Genomic DNA, 22,471 nt, shown 5'->3' with positions numbered 1-22,471 from the left:
TACTTTTTCGCATATTCAGTAATAAAGTGTGTTCAGTTTAAAATTTAAAGAGACAGTAACGGTTTTATTTTAAAACGTTTTTTGTGCTTTGTTATCAAGTTTATGCCTGTTTAACATGTCTGAACTATCAGATAGACTATGTTCTGTATGTGAGGAAGCCAAGGTTCCTTCTCATTTAAATAGATGTGATGTATGTGACAAACAATTTAGAGAAAATGATGCCCAAGATGATTCCTCAAGTGAGGGGAGTAAGCATGGTACTGCATCATCCCCTCCTTCGTCTACGCCAGTCTTGCCCACACAGGAGGCCCCTAGTACATCTAGTGCGCCAATACTCCTTACTATGCAACAATTAACGGCTGTAATGGATAATTCTATCAAAAACATTTTAGCCAAAATGCCCACTTATCAGCGAAAGCGCGGCTGCTCTGTTTTAGAAAATACTGAAGAGCAGGAGGACGCTGATGATAATGGTTCTGACATGCCCCTACACCAGTCTGAAGGGGCCAGGGAGGTTTTGTCTGAGGGAGAAATTTCAGATTCAGGGAAAATTTCTCAACAAGCTGAACCTGATATTACATTCAAATTTAAATTGGAACATCTCCGCGCTCTGCTTAAGGAGGTGTTGTCTACTCTGGATGATTGTGACAATTTGGTCATTCCAGAGAAATTATGTAAGATGGACAAGTTCCTAGAGGTCCCGGTGCCCCCCGAAGCTTTTCCTATACCCAAGCGGGTGGCGGACATTGTAAACAAACAGAAAATCAAAACTTCTAAGCTCTTGTCAAGTACTTCATTCTGTTCTTCTTCCTTCCATAGCGCAGTGCATGGAAGTAATAGGTTTGATGGTCGCGGCTATGGACATAGTTCCTTTTGCGCGAATTCATCTAAGACCATTACAACTGTGCATGCTCAGTCAGTGGAATGGGGATTATACAGACTTGTCTCCGACGATACAAGTAGATCAGAGGACCAGAGATTCACTCCGTTGGTGGCTGTCCCTGGACAACCTGTCACAAGGGATGAGCTTCCGCAGACCAGAGTGGGTCATTGTCACGACCGACGCCAGTCTGGTGGGCTGGGGCGCGGTCTGGGAACCCCTGAAAGCTCAGGGTCTTTGGTCTCGGGAAGAATCTCTTCTCCCGATAAATATTCTGGAACTGAGAGCGATATTCAATGCTCTCAAGGCTTGGCCTCAGCTAGCAAAGGCCAAATTCATACGGTTTCAATCAGACAACATGACGACTGTTGCGTATATCAACCATCAGGGGGGAACAAGGAGTTCCCTGGCGATGGAAGAAGTGACCAAAATAATTCAATGGGCGGAGACTCACTCCTGCCACTTGTCTGCAATCCACATACCAGGAGTGGAAAATTGGGAAGCGGATTTTCTGAGTCGTCAGACATTTCATCCGGGGGAGTGGGAACTCCATCCGGAAATCTTTGCCCAAATAATTCAATTGTGGGGCATTCCAGACATGGATCTGATGGCGTCTCGTCAGAACTTCAAGGTTCCTTGCTACGGGTCCAGATCCAGGGATCCCAAGGCGACTCTAGTGGATGCACTAGTAGCACCTTGGACCTTCAACCTAGCTTATGTGTTCCCACCGTTTCCTCTCATTCCCAGGCTGGTAGCCAGGATCAAACAGGAGAGGGTATCGGTGATCTTGATAGCTCCTGCGTGGCCACGCAGGACTTGGTATGCAGATCTGGTGAATATGTCATCGGCTCCACCATGGAAGCTACCTTTGAGACAGGACCTTCTTCTTCAAGGTCCGTTCGAACATCCGAATCTGGCCTCACTCCAACTGACTGCTTGGAGATTGAACGCTTGATTTTATCAAAGCGAGGGTTCTCAGATTCTGTCATTGATACTCTTGTTCAGGCTAGAAAGCCTGTAACTAGAAAAATCTACCATAAAATATGGAAAAAATATATCTGTTGGTGTGAATCTAAAGGATTCCCTTGGAACAAGATAAAAATTCCTAAGATTCTATGCTTTCTTCAAGAAGGTTTGGAGAAAGGATTATCTGCAAGTTCTTTGAAGGGACAGATTTCTGCTTTATCTGTTTTACTTCACAAAAAGCTGGCGGCTGTGCCAGATGTTCAAGCTTTTGTTCAGGCTCTGGTTAGAATCAAGCCTGTTTACAAACCTTTGACTCCTCCTTGGAGTCTCAATTTAGTTCTTTCAGTTCTTCAGGGGGTTCCGTTTGAACCCCTACATTCCGTTGATATCAAGTTATTATCTTGGAAAGTTTTGTTTTTGGTTGCAATTTCTTCTGCTAGAAGAGTTTCAGAATTATCTGCTCTGCAGTGTTCTCCTCCTTATCTGGTGTTCCATGCAGATAAGGTGGTTTTGCGTACTAAACCTGGTTTTCTTCCGAAAGTTGTTTCTAACAAAAATATTAACCAGGAGATAGTCGTGCCTTCTTTGTGTCCGAATCCAGTTTCAAAGAAGGAACGTTTGTTACACAATTTGGATGTAGTTCGTGCTCTAAAATTCTATTTAGAGGCTACAAAGGATTTCAGACAAACTTCTTCCTTGTTTGTTGTTTATTCTGGTAAAAGGAGAGGTCAAAAAGCAACTTCTACCTCTCTCTCTTTTTGGCTTAAAAGCATCATCCGATTGGCTTATGAGACTGCCGGACGGCAGTCTCCTGAAAGAATCACAGCTCACTCCACTAGGGCCGTGGCTTCCACATGGGCCTTCAAGAACGAGGCTTCTGTTGAGCAGATATGTAAGGCAGCGACTTGGTCTTCACTGCACACTTTTACCAAATTTTACAAATTTGATACTTTTGCTTCTTCTGAGGCTATTTTTGGGAGAAAGGTTTTGCAAGCCGTGGTGCCTTCCATCTAGGTGACCTGATTTGCTCCCTCCCATCATCCGTGTCCTAAAGCTTTGGTATTGGTTCCCACAAGTAAGGATGACGCCGTGGACCGGACACACCTATGTTGGAGAAAACAGAATTTATGCTTACCTGATAAATTACTTTCTCCAACGGTGTGTCCGGTCCACGGCCCGCCCTGGTTTTTTAATCAGGTCTGATGAATTATTTTCTCTAACTACAGTCACCACGGTATCATATGATTTCTCCTATGCATATTCCTCCTTTACGTCGGTCGAATGACTGGGGAAGGCGGAGCCTAGGAGGGATCATGTGACCAGCTTTGCTGGGCTCTTTGCCATTTCCTGTTGGGGAGGAGAATATCCCACAAGTAAGGATGACGCCGTGGACCGGACACACCGTTGGAGAAAGTAATTTATCAGGTAAGCATAAATTCTGTTTTTTACGGCAGGTCTAAATTTTAATTAAACTCCAGTCACCACTGTACCCTATGGTTCCTCCTTTCTCGTATGCTTGGTCGAATGACTGAGTATGACAGGTGAGGGGAGGAGCTATATAGCAAGCTCTGCTGGGTAATTCTCTTGCAGTTTCCTGTTAGGAAGAGAAATATTCAATAAGTAATGGATGACCCGTGGACTGACTACACTACAGGAGAAAGGAATTTATCAGGTAAGCATAAATTATGTTTTTTCGAGTGATAAGTCTAATTGGATTTTGCAGGTAATCGAGATTGAAACTGGGAATTCACAGAAACTGAAATATACAACAGTTTCACACCACTTAAAGGGACAGTCTACATCTTAGTCATCTTAAAGTCTTACCTTAGATTAAGCTGCAAATTGCACCCCTTTCTATATCATGCAGCAGGAACGGTAACATTTTTATTTTAGAATGAATATTGTTTCTGGTGACTTTGAAATGGCTGTGAAGCTCTGCCCACTGATGACATCACAATCTGGGCTGCATATGGCGTCCAATCACAAAAGGCTCACTAGTTCGATTCAACAGACTGTCTGCAGAGTGCCTAGATGCAGCCCAGATCGTGATGTCATCAGTGGGCGGAACTTGGCAGCCATTTCAAAGTGGCTATAAACAATATTAATTTTAAAATAACGGTTTACTGTTCCTGCTGCATAATATGGAAAGGATGCAGGCGGCTATTTGCAGCTTAATCTAAGGTAAGACTTTAAGATGACTAAGGTGTAGACTGTCCCTTTAATGTTATAGTACAGTTCTTTTGTATTAAAAGGACATTAAACACTTAAAGGGCCATAATACCCAAATGTTTAAACACTTGAAAGTGATGCAGCATAGCTGTAAAAAGCTGACTAGAAAATATCTCCTGAACAACTCTATGTAAAAAAGAAAGATATTTTACCTCAAAAGTTCCTCAGTAGCCACCTCCCATTGTAAAGGATTTCTAAGCAGCATTTTAGTGTGTCTGTCCTAGGACAGCTTAGGGGATGAGCCTCGTGAACTCTCATATTATTTCACCAATCAGGTAAAGGAAGCTTACTATGAAATCTCATGAGAGTTAAGTCAAATCTCATGAGATCACAGTAAGAGTTCATGACCTCAGCACTTCTGATGCTGATTGGCTGCTGTTCATTTCTTCATTTTTTTTTTTTTTTACCTGCAGCTGGGAGCAGCTGAGTATAATTTTTTTACACAGAACCTACTCTGCTGAGCTGAGGAGATTGTGAGGTAAAATATCTTCCTTTTTTACATAGTGATGCTCAGGTGATATTTTCCTGTCAGCTTTTTACAGTTATACTGCATCAGTTTCAAGTGATTTAGCATATGAGTATTATGTCCCTTTAACAAATGCTAGATAGAGTGTTGCATTCAAAGAAAATATTAATATAAGAATAACATGTAGATGTATTTTTTAAAGTTTCATAAGCTGTTTACACATTGACAAAATAAGTGTAAAGTTTTAGTGTCTATAAAACAATAGGAGCTGCCATGTTGTTACTTAGGTTACCTTCTCTGCTGTTAAATAGATCACTAGAGGATGCAGCCAATGGCTGTGTGGAATATAACCGTGTTCTGCACTTCCATTTCTAACAGGAACTGAAAAGCTCACAATTTCAGAATGAAATAACAGGAAAAGGGGACAAAATAAATAATGAAAGTATATTGTAGATATTTCTATATATATATATATATATATATATATATATATATATATATATATATATATATATATATATATATATATATATATATATATATATATATATATATATGATTTATTATTTTATATTAACATCTCAAAGTGTTTAATGTTCCTTTAACCCCATTCTACAGCATGCAAGGCAAATCATCATTTACTTGTGTGAGATTAACCAATTGTAATCTAAATCAATCCTGAAAATTGGTAAACAATATGAATACCATTTGTATCTAGGCATGATGGGTATACTTGACGTGTTTGGGAAATGGTTATATTGACACTGTTAAAGGGACACTGAACCCAAATTTTTTCTTTCGTGATTCAGATAGAGCATGCAATTTTAAGCTACTTTCTAATTTACTCCTATTATCAATTTTTCTTTGTTCTCTTGCTATCCTTTATTTGAAAAAGAAGGCATCTAAGCTAAGGAGCCAGACAATTTTTGGTTCAGTTGCTGGACAGCACTCTTTATTGGTGAGTACATTTATCCACCAATCGGCAAGAACAACCCAGGTTGTTCACCAAAAATGGTCTGGCTTCTAAATTTACATTCTTGCTTTTCAAATAAAGATACTAAGAGAATGAAGAAAATGTGGTAATAGGAGTAAATTAGAAAGTTGCCTAAAATTGCATGCTCTATCTGAATCACAAAAGAAAATGGGTTCAGTGTCCCTTTAATATATATATATTTTTTTTCAATATTTCCAATTATTGATTGAAAAAAGCACCATTTTCTGGCTTGCCAAGATTTACATCTGAAATTAAGAACACCTTGGGAAATTAGTTTCCTTCTTAATATGAGGAGAGTCAATGGCTTTATTCCTTACTTGTGGGAAATACAGAACCTGGCATCTAGGAGGAGGCAAAGACACCCCAGCCAAAGACTTAAATACCTCCCTCATATCCCAGTCATTCTTTGCCTTTCGTCACAGGAGGTTGGCAGAAAAGTGTCAGAAGATACAGAGTTGTTCCTTAGGGAGGGTATCTACCTTTTGAAATGGGACTGGAGTTTGAAGTAGTCTTGTCAGCCTCTCAGTGAGAGCATTGACGAAAATTAGGGTCAGGAGATGCAGGGACAGTCTTTCTGCGAATTCATCCAGACTCGTATTAACAGCTCCTAAGCAATCAGTGTTGACAAGTTTCACTGCCTGCTGTCATCACTCGAGTCCATGTCAGGAGCAATGCTACAAGACTGTCACACTTGAGAGGCTGTGTTTCTGTTCCACAGTATAGATTCCAGTAAGATTGTTTCATTTTTTACACATGTGGTAACGCTAGAAGACAGGGTCACTGTGTGACTCCTTTTATCTGTATGGAATCGAGGGTTAATAATATCTCCTGAAGGGGAATTATTGAACAGTGGGGGTTAATCTCATACATTTTTATTTGATTTATACTGCGTTATGTGTGAGATGTTTTCTGAGGCTCATAGGCTGAGGTTGGAACATATAGGTTACTTTCACTTTAGTGCTGCGCAGCTTTACAAGCTTAGCGTGCTTTTCCTTAGCCGAGGCGGTCCTAGTTTGCGCTCCATGTGACCGGGTGTGGTCGTAGTTTCACTTCCTACTCTCTGACCATGTTGGTTATCAGAGAGAAGCGGTTTACTCTGTGTGCCTGGGTCATAGGAGGTGGTGAGTGCCCCCGCCATTGAGGGGTATAAAGCTGCCATTTTGATATTTTATATAATGTTCATTGTTGTTATTGTAGAACATAACCCATAGCTATGGAGGACTCTGACGTTCTAGAGGGTACTCCCTCTATACCTAAGATTAATGGCTGTTTATATTGTGAGGAGGCTGAGGTATACCCGCCCTCTCAATTATGTTCCACATGCCTAGAAAAAGTGATTATGTCAGAAAAGGTTAATATGTTTGATACCACTGAGCCTTCCACCTCTGAGGGGTCCCCGTCCCATGTGGTGCGCACCCTTCTTTCATCTCCTAATACACATGCAGTTTCCCATAACACTCCTGATCCTCCATCTGGAGGGGGCCTTTTACCTCCAGACTTCACTGCGCAGTTGCAAACGGCGGTGTCTGTGGCCATTAGTGCTTTACCTCGCCCTGCTAAGCGCAATTGAAAGGTCAAATATTGCTATCCTTCCCAGGGGTCCTCATCCATTTTATTGGCTATAGCTGATAGACAGTTATCTGATGATGCAGTTCAAATGGAAGACGATTGGTTCTTCCTTCACCTCTTCGTCTGCCTTTAAGAAACTGTTCCGGTTCCGGACTCTCAGTTGGAGTTGTGGGGTTCCATCCCTAAGGTGGATGGCGCTGTCTCCACGCTGGCAAAACACACTACACTACTATCCCACTGGAGGATAGTTCGTCGTTCAAAGAGCCAATGGATAAAAAGATGGAAACTCTGTTAAGAAAGATGTTTCAACGTTCGGGATATTTATTTCAATCAGCAGCAGCAGTGGTTGTGGGAGCAGCTACCTACTGGTGTGACTCCTTGTCGGAATTGATCGAGGTGGAAGGTCCCCTCGATATTTTATTCTTGATAGAATTAAGGCTTTAAGGGTCGCTAATTCTTTTATTTGTGATGCGAATATGCAAATTATTCGTTTAAATGCTAAAACTGCTGGGTTTTCTGTTCAGGCCCGCTGGGCTCTGTTGCTGAAGTCCTGGTTTGTGGACTTGACTTCCAAGTCCAGACTCCTTTCCCTTCCATTCAAGGGCAAGATTTTGTTTGGTCCAGGCCAGGACTCCATTATTTCCATGGTTACAGGGGACAAGGGTGCCTTCTTACCGCAAGATAAAAAGAACAGATCTAAGGGACAACCTAATAATTTTCGTTCTGAAAAAATCCCAGTGCCAGCAATCCTCCACTAAGATCAAGCAACTTAAGATTTGGAAGCCGGCTCAGTCCTGGAATAAGTCTTAGCAGAACAAGAAGCCTGCTGAGACTAATCATGAAGGGGTCGCACCCGATCTGTCTATGGATCAGGAAGGGGGCAGACTGTCGCGCTTCTCAGAAGCTTGGTTCAGGAATGTGCAGTATCCTTGGGTTCTGGGGGTCATTGCTCAGGGTTACAGAATTGGGTTCATATCTCTTCCACCCAAGGGCAGATTCCTTCTCTGAAATCTGTCATCAAAACCAGAAAAGAGGGATTCCTTTCTGGGGTGCATTCGGGATCTGTCCTCCTTAGGAGTCATTGTCCCGGTTCCCTTAGAGGAACGAGGCTTGGGATACTACTCAAACCTTTTCATGGTTCCAAAAAAGGAGGGAACTTTCCGCCCGATTCTGGACCTAAAGTGATTAAACAAGTTTCTGAATGTCCCCTCGTTCAAGATGGAGACGATAAGGTCTATCCTTCCCTTAGTCCAGAAGGGACAGTTCATGACCACTATAGATCTGAAGGATGCTTACCTTCATGTTCCAATCCACAGGGACCCCTTTCAGTTCCTAAGGTTTTCCTTCCTGGACCAGCACTTCCAGCTTATTGCTCTTCCGTTTGGCCTAGCTACTGCCCCAAGAATTTTCGCAAAGGTTCTGGGGGCACTCTTGACCGTGGCCAGAACCCAGGGCATTGCAGTAGCACCTTACTTGGACGATATCCTGGTACAAGCACCATCCTTTCGTCTAGCCGAAGAACATTTGGAATCTCTTCTCTCTCTTCTTCAATCCCATGGATGGAAGATAAACTAAGAAAAGAGTTCTCTTATTCCAAGCACCAGGGTAGAATTCCTGGGCATGATAATAGACTCACTAGTCATGAGAATATTTCTTTCAGACCAGAGACGCTGCAAGCTGGCTTTGGCATGACTTGCCCTCCGGACCTCCTCAAGGCCCTCTGTGGCGCAGTGTATGGAGGCGATTGGTCTCATAGTGTCCACCATGGACATAATTCCCTTTGCCAGGTTCCGTCTCCGACCGTTACAACTGTGCATGCTGAGACAGTGGAACGACAATCATTCGGATATTCCTCAACATATCTCTCTGGACAACAGTTCGAGAGAATCGCTCTCTTGGTGGTTCTGTCCAGATCACCTGTCCCGAGGGACTTTTTTTTTTTTTTTTAAGACCAGCCTGGGAGATTGTGACTACAGATGCGATGCTCTCAGGATGGGAAACAGTTTGGGGAGCCAAGAAGGCTCAGGGTCTTTGGTCTCTGGAGGTGACCTCCCTTCTGATCAACATTCTGGAGCTTTGAAGGCTTGGCCCTGTCTGGGTTCATCCCAGTTTATCAGATTCCAATGAGATAATATCACCTCGGTGGCTTACATCAACCACCAATGAGGAATGAGGAGCTCCCTAGCAAAGAGGGAGGTATCTCGGATTCTGGAAGGGGCAGATGCCCACTACTGTTCACTGTCAGTGATCCACATTCCGGGTGTGGACATCTGGAAAGCAGATTTTCTCAGCAGACAATCCTTTCATCCGGGGGAATGGTCACTCCATCCTGAGGTGTTTGCAGAGATATGCAACAGGTGGGGGGGACTCTGGAGATAGATCTCATGGCGTCCCGCCTCAATACCAAGCTACCCAGGTATGGACCTAGATCCAGGGATCCTCAGGCACAGCTAATATATGCATTGGTTGTGCCTTGGAGGTTAAGTCTCATATACCTTTTTCCACCATTACCTCTCCTTCCTTGAGTAGTGGCCCACATCAAGCAGGAGTGGGCATCAGTGATACTGATTCCTCCATCGTGGCCGCAAAGGATGTGGTTTGCAGACCTAGTGGGGATGTCGTAATCTCCTCTATGGAAGTTACCTTGTCGCCGGGATCTGCTGCAACAAGGTCCTTTTGTTCATCAAAATCTAGATTCATTGAGGCTCACTGCATGGAGATTGAACGCTTAGTCCTAGCCAAGAGAGGTTTCTCTGACAGAGTTATTGATACTCTCATTCAAGCTCGTAAGCCGGTTACTCGTCGCATCTATTATAAGGTGTGGAGGACCTACTTATTCTGGTGTGAAGAGCATAGATTCCCCTGGCATAAGGTATGGGTTTCCAGGATTCTTTCCTTTCTCCAGGATGGTTTAGAGAAGGGCCTTTCTGCTAGCTCCTTTAAGGGACAGATTTCATCCCTATCTGTTTTACTGCACAAGAGGCTCGCTGAGCTTCCAAATGTTCAGTCTTTTGTTCAGGCTCTGGCTAAAATCGGACCTGTGTTTAGATCTAGCCTCCCTGGAGTTTAAATCTTGTTCTTAAAGTTTTGCAGAATGCTCCGTTTGAGCCTAGGCATGTAGTTGACATTAAATTACTGTCTTGGAAGGTTCTTTTTCTACTAGCTATTGCTGCGGCACGCAGAGTCTCTGAAATGGCGGCCTTGCAATGTGAGCCTCCTTACGTAGTATTTTATGCTGATAAGGCTGTTCTTCCTACTCGGTTAGGTTTTCTTCCTAAGGTCGTTTCAGATCGCAACATCAATCAGGAGATTGTGGTGCCTTCATTGGGTCCTAATCCTCCTCCTTCGAAGGAACGGTTACTTCTTAAGTTGGATGTGGTTCGGGCCATGAAGTTCTATCTTCAGGCTACAAAGGATTTAAGACAGACTTCTTTGTTTGTTGTCTATTCTGGGAAGCGTAGGGGGCAGAAGGCCTCGTCCACTTCCTTATCTTTTTGGTTGAGGAGCATTATTCGCTTAGCTTATGAGACAACGGAACATAAGCTTCAGAGGATTAAGGCTCATTCAACTAGAGCAGTGGCTTCCTCTTGTGCCTTCAAGAATGAGGGCTCTATGGATCAGATTTTTTGGGGGCCGGCTTCCTGGTCCTCCTTGCATACCTTTTATAAATTTTACACGTTTTTGTTCGACTGAAGCAGCTTTTGGGAGAAAGGTTTTGCAGGCTGTGGTGCCCTCAGAATAGGGTTTGCCTCCTTTTTTGCCTTCCCGTTCATTCAGTATCCTCTGGAGCTTGGGTATGTGTTTCCCACAAGTAAGGAATGAAGCCGTGGACTCTCCTCATATTAAGAAGGAAAACATAAATTATGCTTACCAGGTAATTTCCTTTCCTTCTGTATGTGGAGAGTCCAAGGCCCCCGCCCGTATCTCCGTAGGGCGGACCTAAATTTTGTTTTGTTCTTCTGGCACCATTTATACCCTGATATTTCTCCTACTGTTCCTTGTTCCCTTGGCAGAATGACTAGGATATGAGGGAAGTGGGGGATGTATTTAAGCTTTTGGCTGGGATGTCTTTGCCTCCTCCTGATGTTTCCCACAAGTAAGGAATTAAGCTGTGGACTCTCCTCATACAGAAGGAAAGGAAATTATCTGGTAAGCGTAATTTGTTTTCTATTAGAATGAAGTGTCCTGCAACTTATCTCATCTTCCAAAATGGGATTCTAACAGTTCTCATACTGAAAAGTGGTCAACTGCTTAGTGACAAAGTTTCTTTCATTACAATAATGTAGTCACAAAAATGTCACCAAAACTGGAAAACTACACTGTCAAGAACGGGCTTTGTATTTGCACAATTTCTGTTACTGTAAGAAGACACGAGGTTCTAGAAATTGCAAATCGTTGTGCCTTCTAAATTTTGTAAATAACACATCTCTGTCGCCAACTAACAAAACTGAATGGCAAATGGTGAAATCCCAGACACCAAGACGCAACTGAAATCCCAGACACCAAGACGCAACTGAAATCCCAGACACCAAGACGCAACTGAAATCCCAGACACCAAGACGCAACTGAAATCCCATTTATGAGAACAGTACTGAAACTGACAATCACAGCAATGCATTTACAGAAAGCAATGATTTCTGTTTTCTTGCTTTTCCAGCAGATCCCATATACAGGATATCGTGCATAAAAATAATAATAAAAATATATATATATATATATATATATATATATATATAATGTGTTTGTGTGTGTGTGTGTGTGTGTGTGTATATAAATTAGTGATGAATAGAGCTTTAATGAATCTAGATCATGTATACAAATTTACCTCTTAAATGTCATCTATGGCAATTTCAGTGTCTTGCATACATGCAACATAATTATTCTAAATCATCTTTGAATACTTGCAAATATGTCAGTCATTTTAGGGACTTTATAAAATTTGATGTGTAAAATAGTCTTTAAAATCTGTTGGAAAGTAACAGAAAGAAAATGGATTGTAATCACTAAGAACTTTTCAGTTCCATGTAAATATAGGGCTTTTCAGCGAGAAGAGAAACAACCTAAAAGAAAAGTGCCCTTTTGGTTGAAAACTCATTGAAAACAAAAGGACCAGTAGATTAAATTCGACCCCATTGTTACAGTCACTTCCAAAGCAGCAATGCACTACTCGGCGCTAGCTGACCACATCTGATTAGCCAATAATAAGGCATATGTGTGTAGCCACCAGCTGGTACCGAGTAGTGCATTGTGGCTCCTGAGCCTACCTACGTATGCTTTTCAAAAAAAGATACCAAGGGATCAAAATAAATTGAAATAGAGGTGAATAGAAAAATGTCTCAATCAGAACAATTAATTTAAAGGGATACTAAACAGGATTTTTTTCTTTCATGATTCGGATAAAGCATGCCATTTTAACCCCTTAATGACCACAGCACTTTTCCATTTTCTGTCCGTTTGGGACCAAGGCTATTTTTACATTTCTGCAGTGTTTGTGTTTAGCTGTAATTTTCCTCTTACTCATTTACTGTACCCACACATATTATATACCGTTTTTCTCGCCATTAAATGGACTTTCTAAAGATACCATTATTTTCATCATATCTTATAATTTACTATAAAAAAAATTATAAAATATGAGGAAAAAATTGAAAAAAACACACTTTTTCTAACTTTGACCCCCAAAATCTGTTACACATCTACAACCACCAAAATACACCCATGCTAAATAGTTTCTAAATTTTGTCCTGAGTTTAGAAATACCCAATGTTTACATGTTCTTTGCTTTTTTTGTAAGTTATAGGGCCATAAATACAAGTAGCACTTTGCTATTTCCAAACCATTATTTTTCCAAATTAGCGCTAGTTACATTAGAACACTAATATCTTTCAGGAATCTCTGAATATCCATTGACATGTATATATTTTTTTTAGTAGACATCCCAAAGTATTCATCTAGGCCCATTTTGGTATATTTCATGCCACCATTTCACCGCCAAATGCGATTAAATACAAAAAAATCGTTCACTTTTTTACTAATTTTTTACAAACAGCTTGTGCAATTATGGCTTAAATGGTTGTAAATGCTTCTCTGGGATCCCCTTTGTTCAGAAATAGCAGACATATATGGCTTTGGCGTTGCTTTTTAGTAATTAGAAGGCTGCTTAATGCCACTGCGCACTACACGTGTATTATGCCCAGCAGTGAAGGGGTTAATTATGGAGCATGTAGGGAGCTTTTAGAGATACTTTCAGCTTTAGTGTAGTGTAGTAGACAACCCCAAGTATTGATCTAGGCCAATTTTGGTATATTTCATGCCACCATTTCACCGCCAAATGCGATCAAATTAAAAAAAACATTAAATTTTTCACACTTTTTGGTTTCTCACTGAAATCATTTACAAACAGCTTGTTCAATTATGGCACAAATGGTTGTAAATGGTTGTAAATGCTTCTCTGGGATCCCCTTTGTTCAGAAATAGCAGACATATATGGCTTTGGCGTTGCTTTTTGGTAATTAGAAGGCCGCCAAATGCCGCTGCATTTCACACGTGTATTATGGCTAGCAGTGAAGGGGTTAATTATGTAGCTTGCAGGGTTAATTTTAGCTTTAGTGTAGAGCTCAGCCTCCCACCTGAAACATGAGACCCCCTGATCCCTCCCAAACAGCTCTCTTCCCTCCGCCACCCCACAATTGTCCCCGCCATCTTAAGTACTGGCAGAATCTCTGCCAGTACTAAAATAAAAGCTATACTTGGGCTTTTTTGGTTTTTTTTTGGCATATTTACATATGCTGCTGTGTAGGATCCCCCCTTAGTCCCCAACCTCACTGATCCCCCACCAAACAGCTCTCTAACCCTCCCCCTCTGCCTTAATGGGCGCCATCTTGGGTACTGGCAGCTGTCTGCCAGTACCCAGTTTAGTAACAAATGTGCCTTTTTTTTTAAAAAAAATCCCTTTTCTGTAGTGTAGCTTCCCCCCCCCCCAAGACCAGCCCCCACCCCTTCCAGATCCCTTAGCTGTTTATATGTAATATTTTATTTTACAAATAATTTTAACCTTTCACAGCCTTATTTTTCCGTAGTGTAGCGGTTCCCTCCCGCTCCCGCCCCGTGCACGCGTTTTGGCCAGTCCCAACTTCCAAATTGCATTCAAATTTGGATATCCACTCAAAGATTACAACCATTTGAAAGTGACTGTGCTCATTGGATGCATTGTGCATGTGTGTGCTATATATTTTTTTTTTTTACATTATGTATAAAATAGTTTTGTATTAGAATACTATACATCTATTGTACATTTTGTTACTTGCTCTTTTTTTTTTTAAATAAAAAAAAGAAATGTTTGAGTCTTAAAAATATTGGCTAATAAGAAACATAAGGATATTTGTTTTATTAATCTTCTTTTCTCTTGCAAGGTGTATCCAGTCCACGGATTCATCCTTACTTGTGGGATATTCTCCATCCCTACAGGAAGTGGCAAAGAGAGCACACAGCAGAGCTGTCCATATAGCTCCCCCCTAGCTCCACCCCCCAGTCATTCACTTTGCCGCGTTAACGCACTAGGTTCTCTCTCAGGGAGGGTAAAGTGAATGTGGTGTTAGAATTGTAGTTTTATATCTTCAATCAAGAGTTTATTATTTTTAAATGGTACCGGTTTGTACTATTTACTCTCTAGCAGAAAAGTGATGAAGATTTCTGCTGAGAGGAAAATGATTTTAGCATGTTGTAACTAAAATCCACTGCTGTTCCCACACAGGACTGAGTACCACCAGAAAACTTCAGTTGGGGGGAACAGTTTGCAGGCTTGACTGCAATGAGGTATGTTCAATCATTTATTTCTAGATAAGACTGAGATAATGCTAGAAGACTGACAAGATCCCCATGTGGGGAGGGTAAGCTATGTTCTGAGACTTAGTATAGAATTGAATGCTTACATGACAGGGCTAAATAGGCTGGTTGACACTAATGCAGGGTAATCGATTATTTATTAAGAAATACTCATTGGAGACACCTTTTTAAGCACTTTGGAGTGTTTTACTGGAGTTATTATCCACATGGCATAAATTTAGTCACTTAGAAGTGATTTTTGTAGGCCTCACAACTCCGGAGTGGAGTGGGAGAGGCCTAATTTAGCTTGAAAGACAAGTTCATGCTGCTTCACATGGAGGGCCCTGCTGCTGATTGAGGGCCTAGAAGAAGCTTTGTTTCCCAAAAACTGATCCCTAAGGGCAGGTAGGGCCACAGCAGTAAGCTGTGGCAAGGTGCTGTAGTTTGTTAACCGGTTGTTGGCTTTGGGCTGCTCCCGGTATGGGCATTAAGGGGTTAATCGTTCTGAAACTTGCTGTGCAATCATATTAAAGCCTAAGGTACATACTGTGAAAATTTAAAAAGGATTGGTGCATTTTTCACTGTTTTGTAAAATTGTGTGCTCTTTTTATTTCTTAAAGGCACAGTAACGTTTTTTTCAAATTGTGTTTTTTATTTGATTAAAGTGTTTTCCAAGCTTGCTTGTGTATGCTACTAGTCTGTTAAACATGTCTGACACTAAGGAAAATCCTTGTTCAATGTGTTTAGAAGCCATGGTGGAACCCCCTCTCAGAATGTGTCCCAATTGCACTAATATGTCTATACACTTTAAAGATCATATTGTTGCACTTAAAAATGTGGCCCAAGATGATTCTCAGACTGAAGGTAATGAGGATAGTCCGTCTACCTCTCCCCATGTGTCACAACCAGTTACGCCCGCGCAAGCGACGCTTAGTGCCTCTAGTGCGTCTGCCCCTATTACATTGCAACAACTAGCGACAGTTATGGATAATTCCCTTGCGGCCTTTCTATCCAAACTGCCAGTTTTTCCTACAAAGCGTGATAGCTCTGTTTTAAGAACAGATTATGAGCAGTCTGAAGCTTTGGTAGCCTTATCTGATGTACCCTCACAACGCTCTGAAATGGAGGTGAGGGTTTTGATGTCTGAGGGAGAAATTTCCGATTCAGGAAAGGTTTCTCATCGGGCAGAGTCAGATTCATTAGCATTTAAATTTAAATTGGAACACCTCTGGATGATTGTGACCCTATGGTGGTCCCAGAGAAGTTGTGTAAAATGGACAAGTACCTAGAGGTTCCTGTATACACTGATGCATTTCCGATCCCTAAGAGGGTTGCGGATATTGTTACTAGGGAGTGGGATAGACCAGGTGTCCCTTTTGTCCCCCCACCTATTTTTAAGAAAATGTTCCCTATAACTGACCCTAGGCGGGACTCGTGGCAGACGGTCCCTAAGGTAGAGGGGGCTGTTTCGACACTTGCTAAGCGCACAACCATACCAATTGAAGACAGTTGTGTTTTTAAAGATCCTATGGATAAAAAGTTAGAAGGTTTACTTAAGAAAATCTTTGTTCAACAAGGCTTTCTTCTCCAACCTATTGCCTACATTGTTCCTGTAACTACTGCAGCGGCTTTCTGGTTTGAGGCGCTGGAGGAGTCGCTCCAGACGGAGACCTCATATGACGAAATTATGGATAGAATTAAGGCTCTAAAGCTGGCTAATTCATTTATCACAGATGCCGCTTTGCAATTAGCTAAGTTGGCGGCAAAAAATTCAGGCTTCGCCATTATGGCATGCAGAGCGCTTTGGCTCAAGTCATGGTCGGCCGATGTGTCGTCAAAATCCAAATTGTTAAATATCCCTTTCAAGGGAAAGACCCTTTTCGGGCAAGAATTGAAAGAGATTATTTCAGAAATCACCAGGGGGAAAGGGCCATGCTCTCCCCCAGGACAAGCCTTTTAAGGCTAAAAACAAAGGTAATTTTCGTTCCTTTCGTAATTTCAGGAGCGGTCCCGCTGCAAAGCAAGAGGGTAACGCTTCACAGCCCAAGGCAACCTGGAAGCCTTATCAGGGCTGGCACAAGGGTAAACATGGCAAAAAAGCCTGCAGCTGCTACCAAGACAGCATGACTGGGTAGCCCCCGATCCGGAACCAGATCTAGTAGGGGGCAGACTTTCTCTCTTCGCTCAGGCCTGGGCAAGAGATGTTCTCGATCCCTGGGCTTTAGAGATTGTTACCCAGGGATATCTTCTAGAATTCAAGGACTCCCCTCCAAGGGGAAGGTTCCATATTTCTCGTCTGTCTACAGACACGACAAAGAAAGAGGCGTTCTTACGCTGTGTAGAATACCTACATACAATGGGAATGATCCACCCAGTTCCAATTGCGGAACAAGGGCTGGGGTTTTACTCAAACCTGTTTGTGGTTCCCAAAAAAGAAGGAACTTTCAGACCAATCCTGGATCTCAAATTTCTAAACAAATTCCTCAGAGTCCCATCATTCAAGATGGAGACCATTCGGACAATCTTACCTATGATCCAGGAAGGTCAATATATGACTACCGTGGATCTAAAGGATGCGTACCTGCATATCCTAATCCACAAAGATCATCATCAGTTCCTCCGGTTCGCTTTTCTAGACAAGCATTACCAGTTCGTGGCTCTTCCATTCGGTTTAGCCACTGCTCCCAGAATTTTCACAAAGGTGCTAGGGTACCTTCTGGCGGTTCTAAGACCGGGGGGCATAGCAGTGGCGCCTTATTTGGATGACATCTTAATTCAGGCGCCGTCTTTTCACAGAGCCAAGGCACACACAGAGATTGTATTGGCCTTTCTAAGGTCTCACGGGTGGAAGGTGAACATCAAAAAGAGTTCCCTGTCCCCACTCACAAGGGTTCCCTTCCTAGGAACACCAATAGATTTGGTAGAAATGAAAATATTTCTGATGGAGGTCAGAAAGTTGAAACTTTTAGATACTTGCCGGGTTCTTCATTCCATTCCTCGGCCATCTGTAGCTCAATCTGAGGGCGATATTCAACACGCTTCAGGCATGGCCTCAACTAGCTGCGGCCAAATTCATAAGATTTCAGTCGGACAACATTACGACTGTAGCTTACATCAATCATCAGGGGGGAACAAAGAGTTCTCTAGCGATGAGGGAAGTAACCAAAATAATCAGGTGGGCGGAGGCCCACTCCTGCCATCTCTCAGCAATTCACATCCCAGGTGTAGACAACTGGGAGGTGGATTTTCTAAGTCGTCAGACTTTTCACCCGGGGGAGTGGGAACTCCGCCCGGAGGTATTTGCCCAGCTGACTCAGCTATGGGGCATTCCAGAGTTGGACCTGATGGCGTCCCGTCAGAACACCAAGCTTCCTCTCTACGGATCCAGTTCCCGGGACCCCAAGGCGGCATTGATAGATGCTCTAGTAGCGCCTTGGTCCTTCAATCTGGCTTATGTTTTCCCACCGTTTCCTCTTGTTCCTCGTCTGATCGCCAGAATCAAGCAGTAGAAGGCGTCTGTGATTTTGATAGCGCCTGCGTGGCCACGCAGGACTTGGTATGCAGACCTAGTGGACATGTCATCTGTCCCACCATGGACACTGCCAATGAGGCAGGACCTTCTAATACAGGGTCCGTTCAAGCATCCAAATCTAGTTTCTCTACGTCTGACTGCTTGGAGATTGAACGCTTAATTCTTTCAAAGCGTGGTTTTTCTGAGTCAGTTATAGATACTCTGATCCAGGCTAGAAAGCCTGTCACCAGGAAAGTCTACCATAAGATATGGTGGAAATATCTTTGTTGGTGTGAATCCAAGGGTTACTCGTGGAGTAAGATTAGGATTCCCAGGATATTGTCTTTTCTCCAAGACGGTTTGGAGAAAGGATTGTCGGCTAGTTCTTTAAAGGGACAGATACCTGCTCTGTCTATCCTTTTGCACAAGCATCTGGCAGAGGTACCGGACGTTCAAGCGTTTGCACAGGCTTTAGTCAGAATCAAGCCTGTCTATAAACCTGTGGCTCCGCCATGGAGTCTAAACCTAGTTCTTTCAGTTCTTCAAGGGGTTCCGTTTGAACCTTTACATTCCATAGATATTAAGTTGTTATCTTGGAAAGTTTTGTTTTTGGTAGCTATCTCTTCTGCTCGAAGAGTCTCAGAATTATCTGCTTTACAGTGTGCTTCACCTTATCTGGTGTTCCACGCAGATAAGGTAGTTTTGCGTACCAAACCTGGTTTTCTTCCTAAAGTTGTTTCTAACAAGAATATTAACCAGGAAATAGTTGTTCCTTCTCTGTGTCCTAACCCATCTTCGAAGAAGGAACGTCTTTTGCATAATCTTGATGTAGTTCGTGCTTTAAAGTTCTATTTACAAGCAACTAAGGATTTCAGACAAACATCTTCTTTGTTTGTTATCTATTCTGGTAAGAGGAGAGGTCAGAAAGCGACTGCTACCTCTCTTTCCTTTTGGCTGAAAAGCATCATCCGTTTGGCCTATGAGACTGCTGGCCAGCATCCTCCAGAAAGAATTACTGCTCATTCTACCAGAGCAGTGGCTTCCACATGGGCTTTCAAAAATGAGGCTTCTGTTGAACAGATTTGTAAGGCAGCGACTTGGTCTTCACTGCATACTTTTGCCAAATTTTATAAATTCAATACTTTTGCTTCTTCGGAGGCTATTTTTGGGTGAAAGGTTTTGCAAGCAGTGGTGCCTTCCGTTTTAAGGTACCTGTCTTGTTCCCTCCCTTTATCCGTGTCCTAAAGCTTTGGTATTGGTATCCCACAAGAAAGGATGAATCCGTGGACTGGATACACCTTGCAAGAGAAAACATAATTTATGCTTACCTGATAAATTACTTTCTCTTGCGGTGTATCCAGTCCACGGCCCGCCCTGGCAATTAAGTCAGGTAAAAATTTTTTTGTTTAAACTACAGTCACCACTGCACCCTATGGTTTCTCCTTTGGCTTCTTAACCTTTGGTCGAATGACTGGGGGGTGGAGCTAGGGGGGGGAGCTATATGGACAGCTCTGCTGTGTGCTCTCTTTGCCACTTCCTGTAGGGAAGGAGAATATCCCACAAGTAAGGATGAATCCGTGGACTGGATACACCACAAGAGAAAGTAATTTATCAGGTAAGCATAAATTCTGTTTTTCTCATTTCTAATATTTGTGCTTGATTTTGATTTATTTCTTGGGCTTTAATTATCATAGCTGTGTACTTTTAAGCTGTAATTATCATGTTAAAACTACAGGTCATCCATAGGAAACCAATGATCAATGTAGTAATTGTCTTTTTCTATTTGCAGGAGGGCCTTTTGATTTAATGTCATGTAGAATAATAGCAGCAAGTAGCAAAGAAATAGGAGAGAGAATATCCAAAGAGCTTCAGATTATACCTGTAGAACGGGATGATGGCAAGAAGATGAAGTAACTGTATTCTGCGCATTACACAACTTCTAGTATAAGCCATTGTTATTTATGATGCAATGTACAGATGGGTTACGGTTTGTCACACTGTATGTTTTAGCTTTATCTGTTATGGGGGAAATATTCATGCTTCAGATATTTTAAGTAAATTTGAAAACAAAAACTTGACAAGTGTTGTATGGGTCTTCTTTATGCGTCTTAAATATTTATTGTAATAATGTATATACAAAAAAAAAAACACCTTTTCTAATTATATAAGAAACTTCCAAGTTGATCACCAGATCCTATTAAATAGACATTAAACACCTCTTTCTTCTACTAGATACGACTAGTCCACGGATTCATCCTTTACTTGTGGGATATTATCCTCCTGCTAACAAGAAGTGGCAAAGAGCACCACAGCAGAGCTGTCTATATAGCTCCTCCCTTGACTCCACCCCCCAATCATTCTCTTTGCCTATACTAAGTAATAGGAAGAGGTAAAGTGAAAAAGGTGATAAAATGATAGTTTTTATTTTCTTCAAGCAAGACTTTTTTTATTTTAAATGGTACCGGTGAGTGCTATTTTTTCCCAGGCAGCAGATGGATGAAGATTTCTGCCTGGAGAATGATGATCTTAACAGTTGTCACTAAGATCCAGAGTAGTTCCCACAGAATGGCTGAGGAGTTCTTAAGAAACATCAGTGTGAGGAACGTTTTTCATGCTACAAACATTGAGGTATGTTAAGTCATTTTTTTCTGGAGAGACTGGGGGTTAGTTATCAAGCCGTCAACCTCAAATACGCTGGAATTCCGCAGCGTATTTGTGGCGAGGCTGATTCGCCTTAGTTATCAAAGGCTACAGACCGGCAAAAGTAGAATTTTGTGACGTAAACTTCGATCCGCCAGACTCCGTCCGACACAGATCGATTCTTACGTCACTCCAGATGTTCCGCACACAAGTACGGCACAATCTCACTACTTTTGCTAGTTATCAAAAAACTAGCAGGTACGCTCGGCACTTTTACGGCCCAGCGTACCTGGTATTCAGACCGCCAGCCTGGAGGCAGCGGATCCCATAGGAATCAATGGGGAGTCTGACCATAGCGAAAGTACAAGTTCGCTGCTGCCAGACATCCCATTCATTCCTATGGGAGCTTTCTGCACCTAACACCCTAACATGTACCCCGAATCTAAACACCTCTAATCTGTCCCCCTACACCGCCGCAAGTAAATAAATGTATTAACCCCTAAACCGCCGCTCCCGGAGCCCACCGACACTATAATAAATATGTTAACCCCTAAACCGCCACTCCCGGAGCCCACCGCAAGCTACTCTATACATATTAACCCCTAAACCGCCGCTCCCGGACCCCCGCAACCTTATATTAAATTTATTAACCCCTATCCTGCCCCCCTACACCGTCGCCACCTATAATAAATTTATTAACCCCTATCCTGCCCCCCACTACACCGCCGCCACTGTAATAAAATTATTAACCCCTAAACCTAAGTCTAACGCTAACCCTAACACCCCCCTAACTTAAATATTAATTAAATAAATCTAAATAATATTTCTATTATGAACTAAATTAATCCTATTTATAACTAAATACTTACCTATAAAATAAACCCTAATATAGCTACAATATAAATAATAATTATATTGTAGCTATCTTAGGATTTATTTCTTTCATGTAATTAGCAAGAGTCCATGAGCTAGTGACGTATGGGATATACATTCCTACCAGGAGGGGCAAAGTTTCCCAAACCTTAAAATGCCTATAAATACACCCCTCACCACACCCACAATTCAGTTTTACAAACTTTGCCTCCGATGGAGGTGGTGAAGTAAGTTTGTGCTAGATTCTACGTTGATATGCGCTCCGCAGCAAGTTGGAGCCCGGTTTTCCTCTCAGCGTGCAGTGAATGTCAGAGGGATGTGAGGAGAGTATTGCCTATTTGAATGCAGTGATCTCCTTCTAAGGGGTCTATTTCATAGGTTCTCTGTTATCGGTCGTAGAGATTCATCTCTTACCTCCCTTTTCAGATCGACGATATACTCTTATATATACCATTACCTCTGCTGATTCTCGTTTCAGTACTGGTTTGGCTATCTGCTATATGTAGATGAGTGTCCTGG

At 42.1% G+C, this 22,471-nt stretch overlaps 1 protein-coding gene across 1 annotated transcript in view; it reads left to right on the top strand.

Moving 5' to 3' along the window:
* IMPA1 (inositol monophosphatase 1) overlaps window positions 1–20,520 on the top strand; it is an 86,570-nt gene extending 66,050 nt beyond the window's left edge. Inside the window, exon 9 of the mRNA XM_053715161.1 lies at window positions 20,229–20,520. Within this exon, the coding sequence (XP_053571136.1) occupies window positions 20,229–20,353 (125 nt within the window). The 3' untranslated portion in view covers window positions 20,354–20,520. The remainder of the gene's footprint in view (window positions 1–20,228) is intronic.
* Window positions 20,521–22,471: the final 1,951 nt, after the last annotated feature.

The sequence above is a fragment of the Bombina bombina genome, chromosome 5, assembly GCF_027579735.1.
Source record: "Bombina bombina isolate aBomBom1 chromosome 5, aBomBom1.pri, whole genome shotgun sequence".
Classification (NCBI taxonomy): Eukaryota; Metazoa; Chordata; class Amphibia; order Anura; family Bombinatoridae; genus Bombina; species Bombina bombina.
The sequence above is the reverse complement of the archived record's forward strand: the minus strand, read 5'-3'. Positions and strand labels throughout refer to the sequence as shown.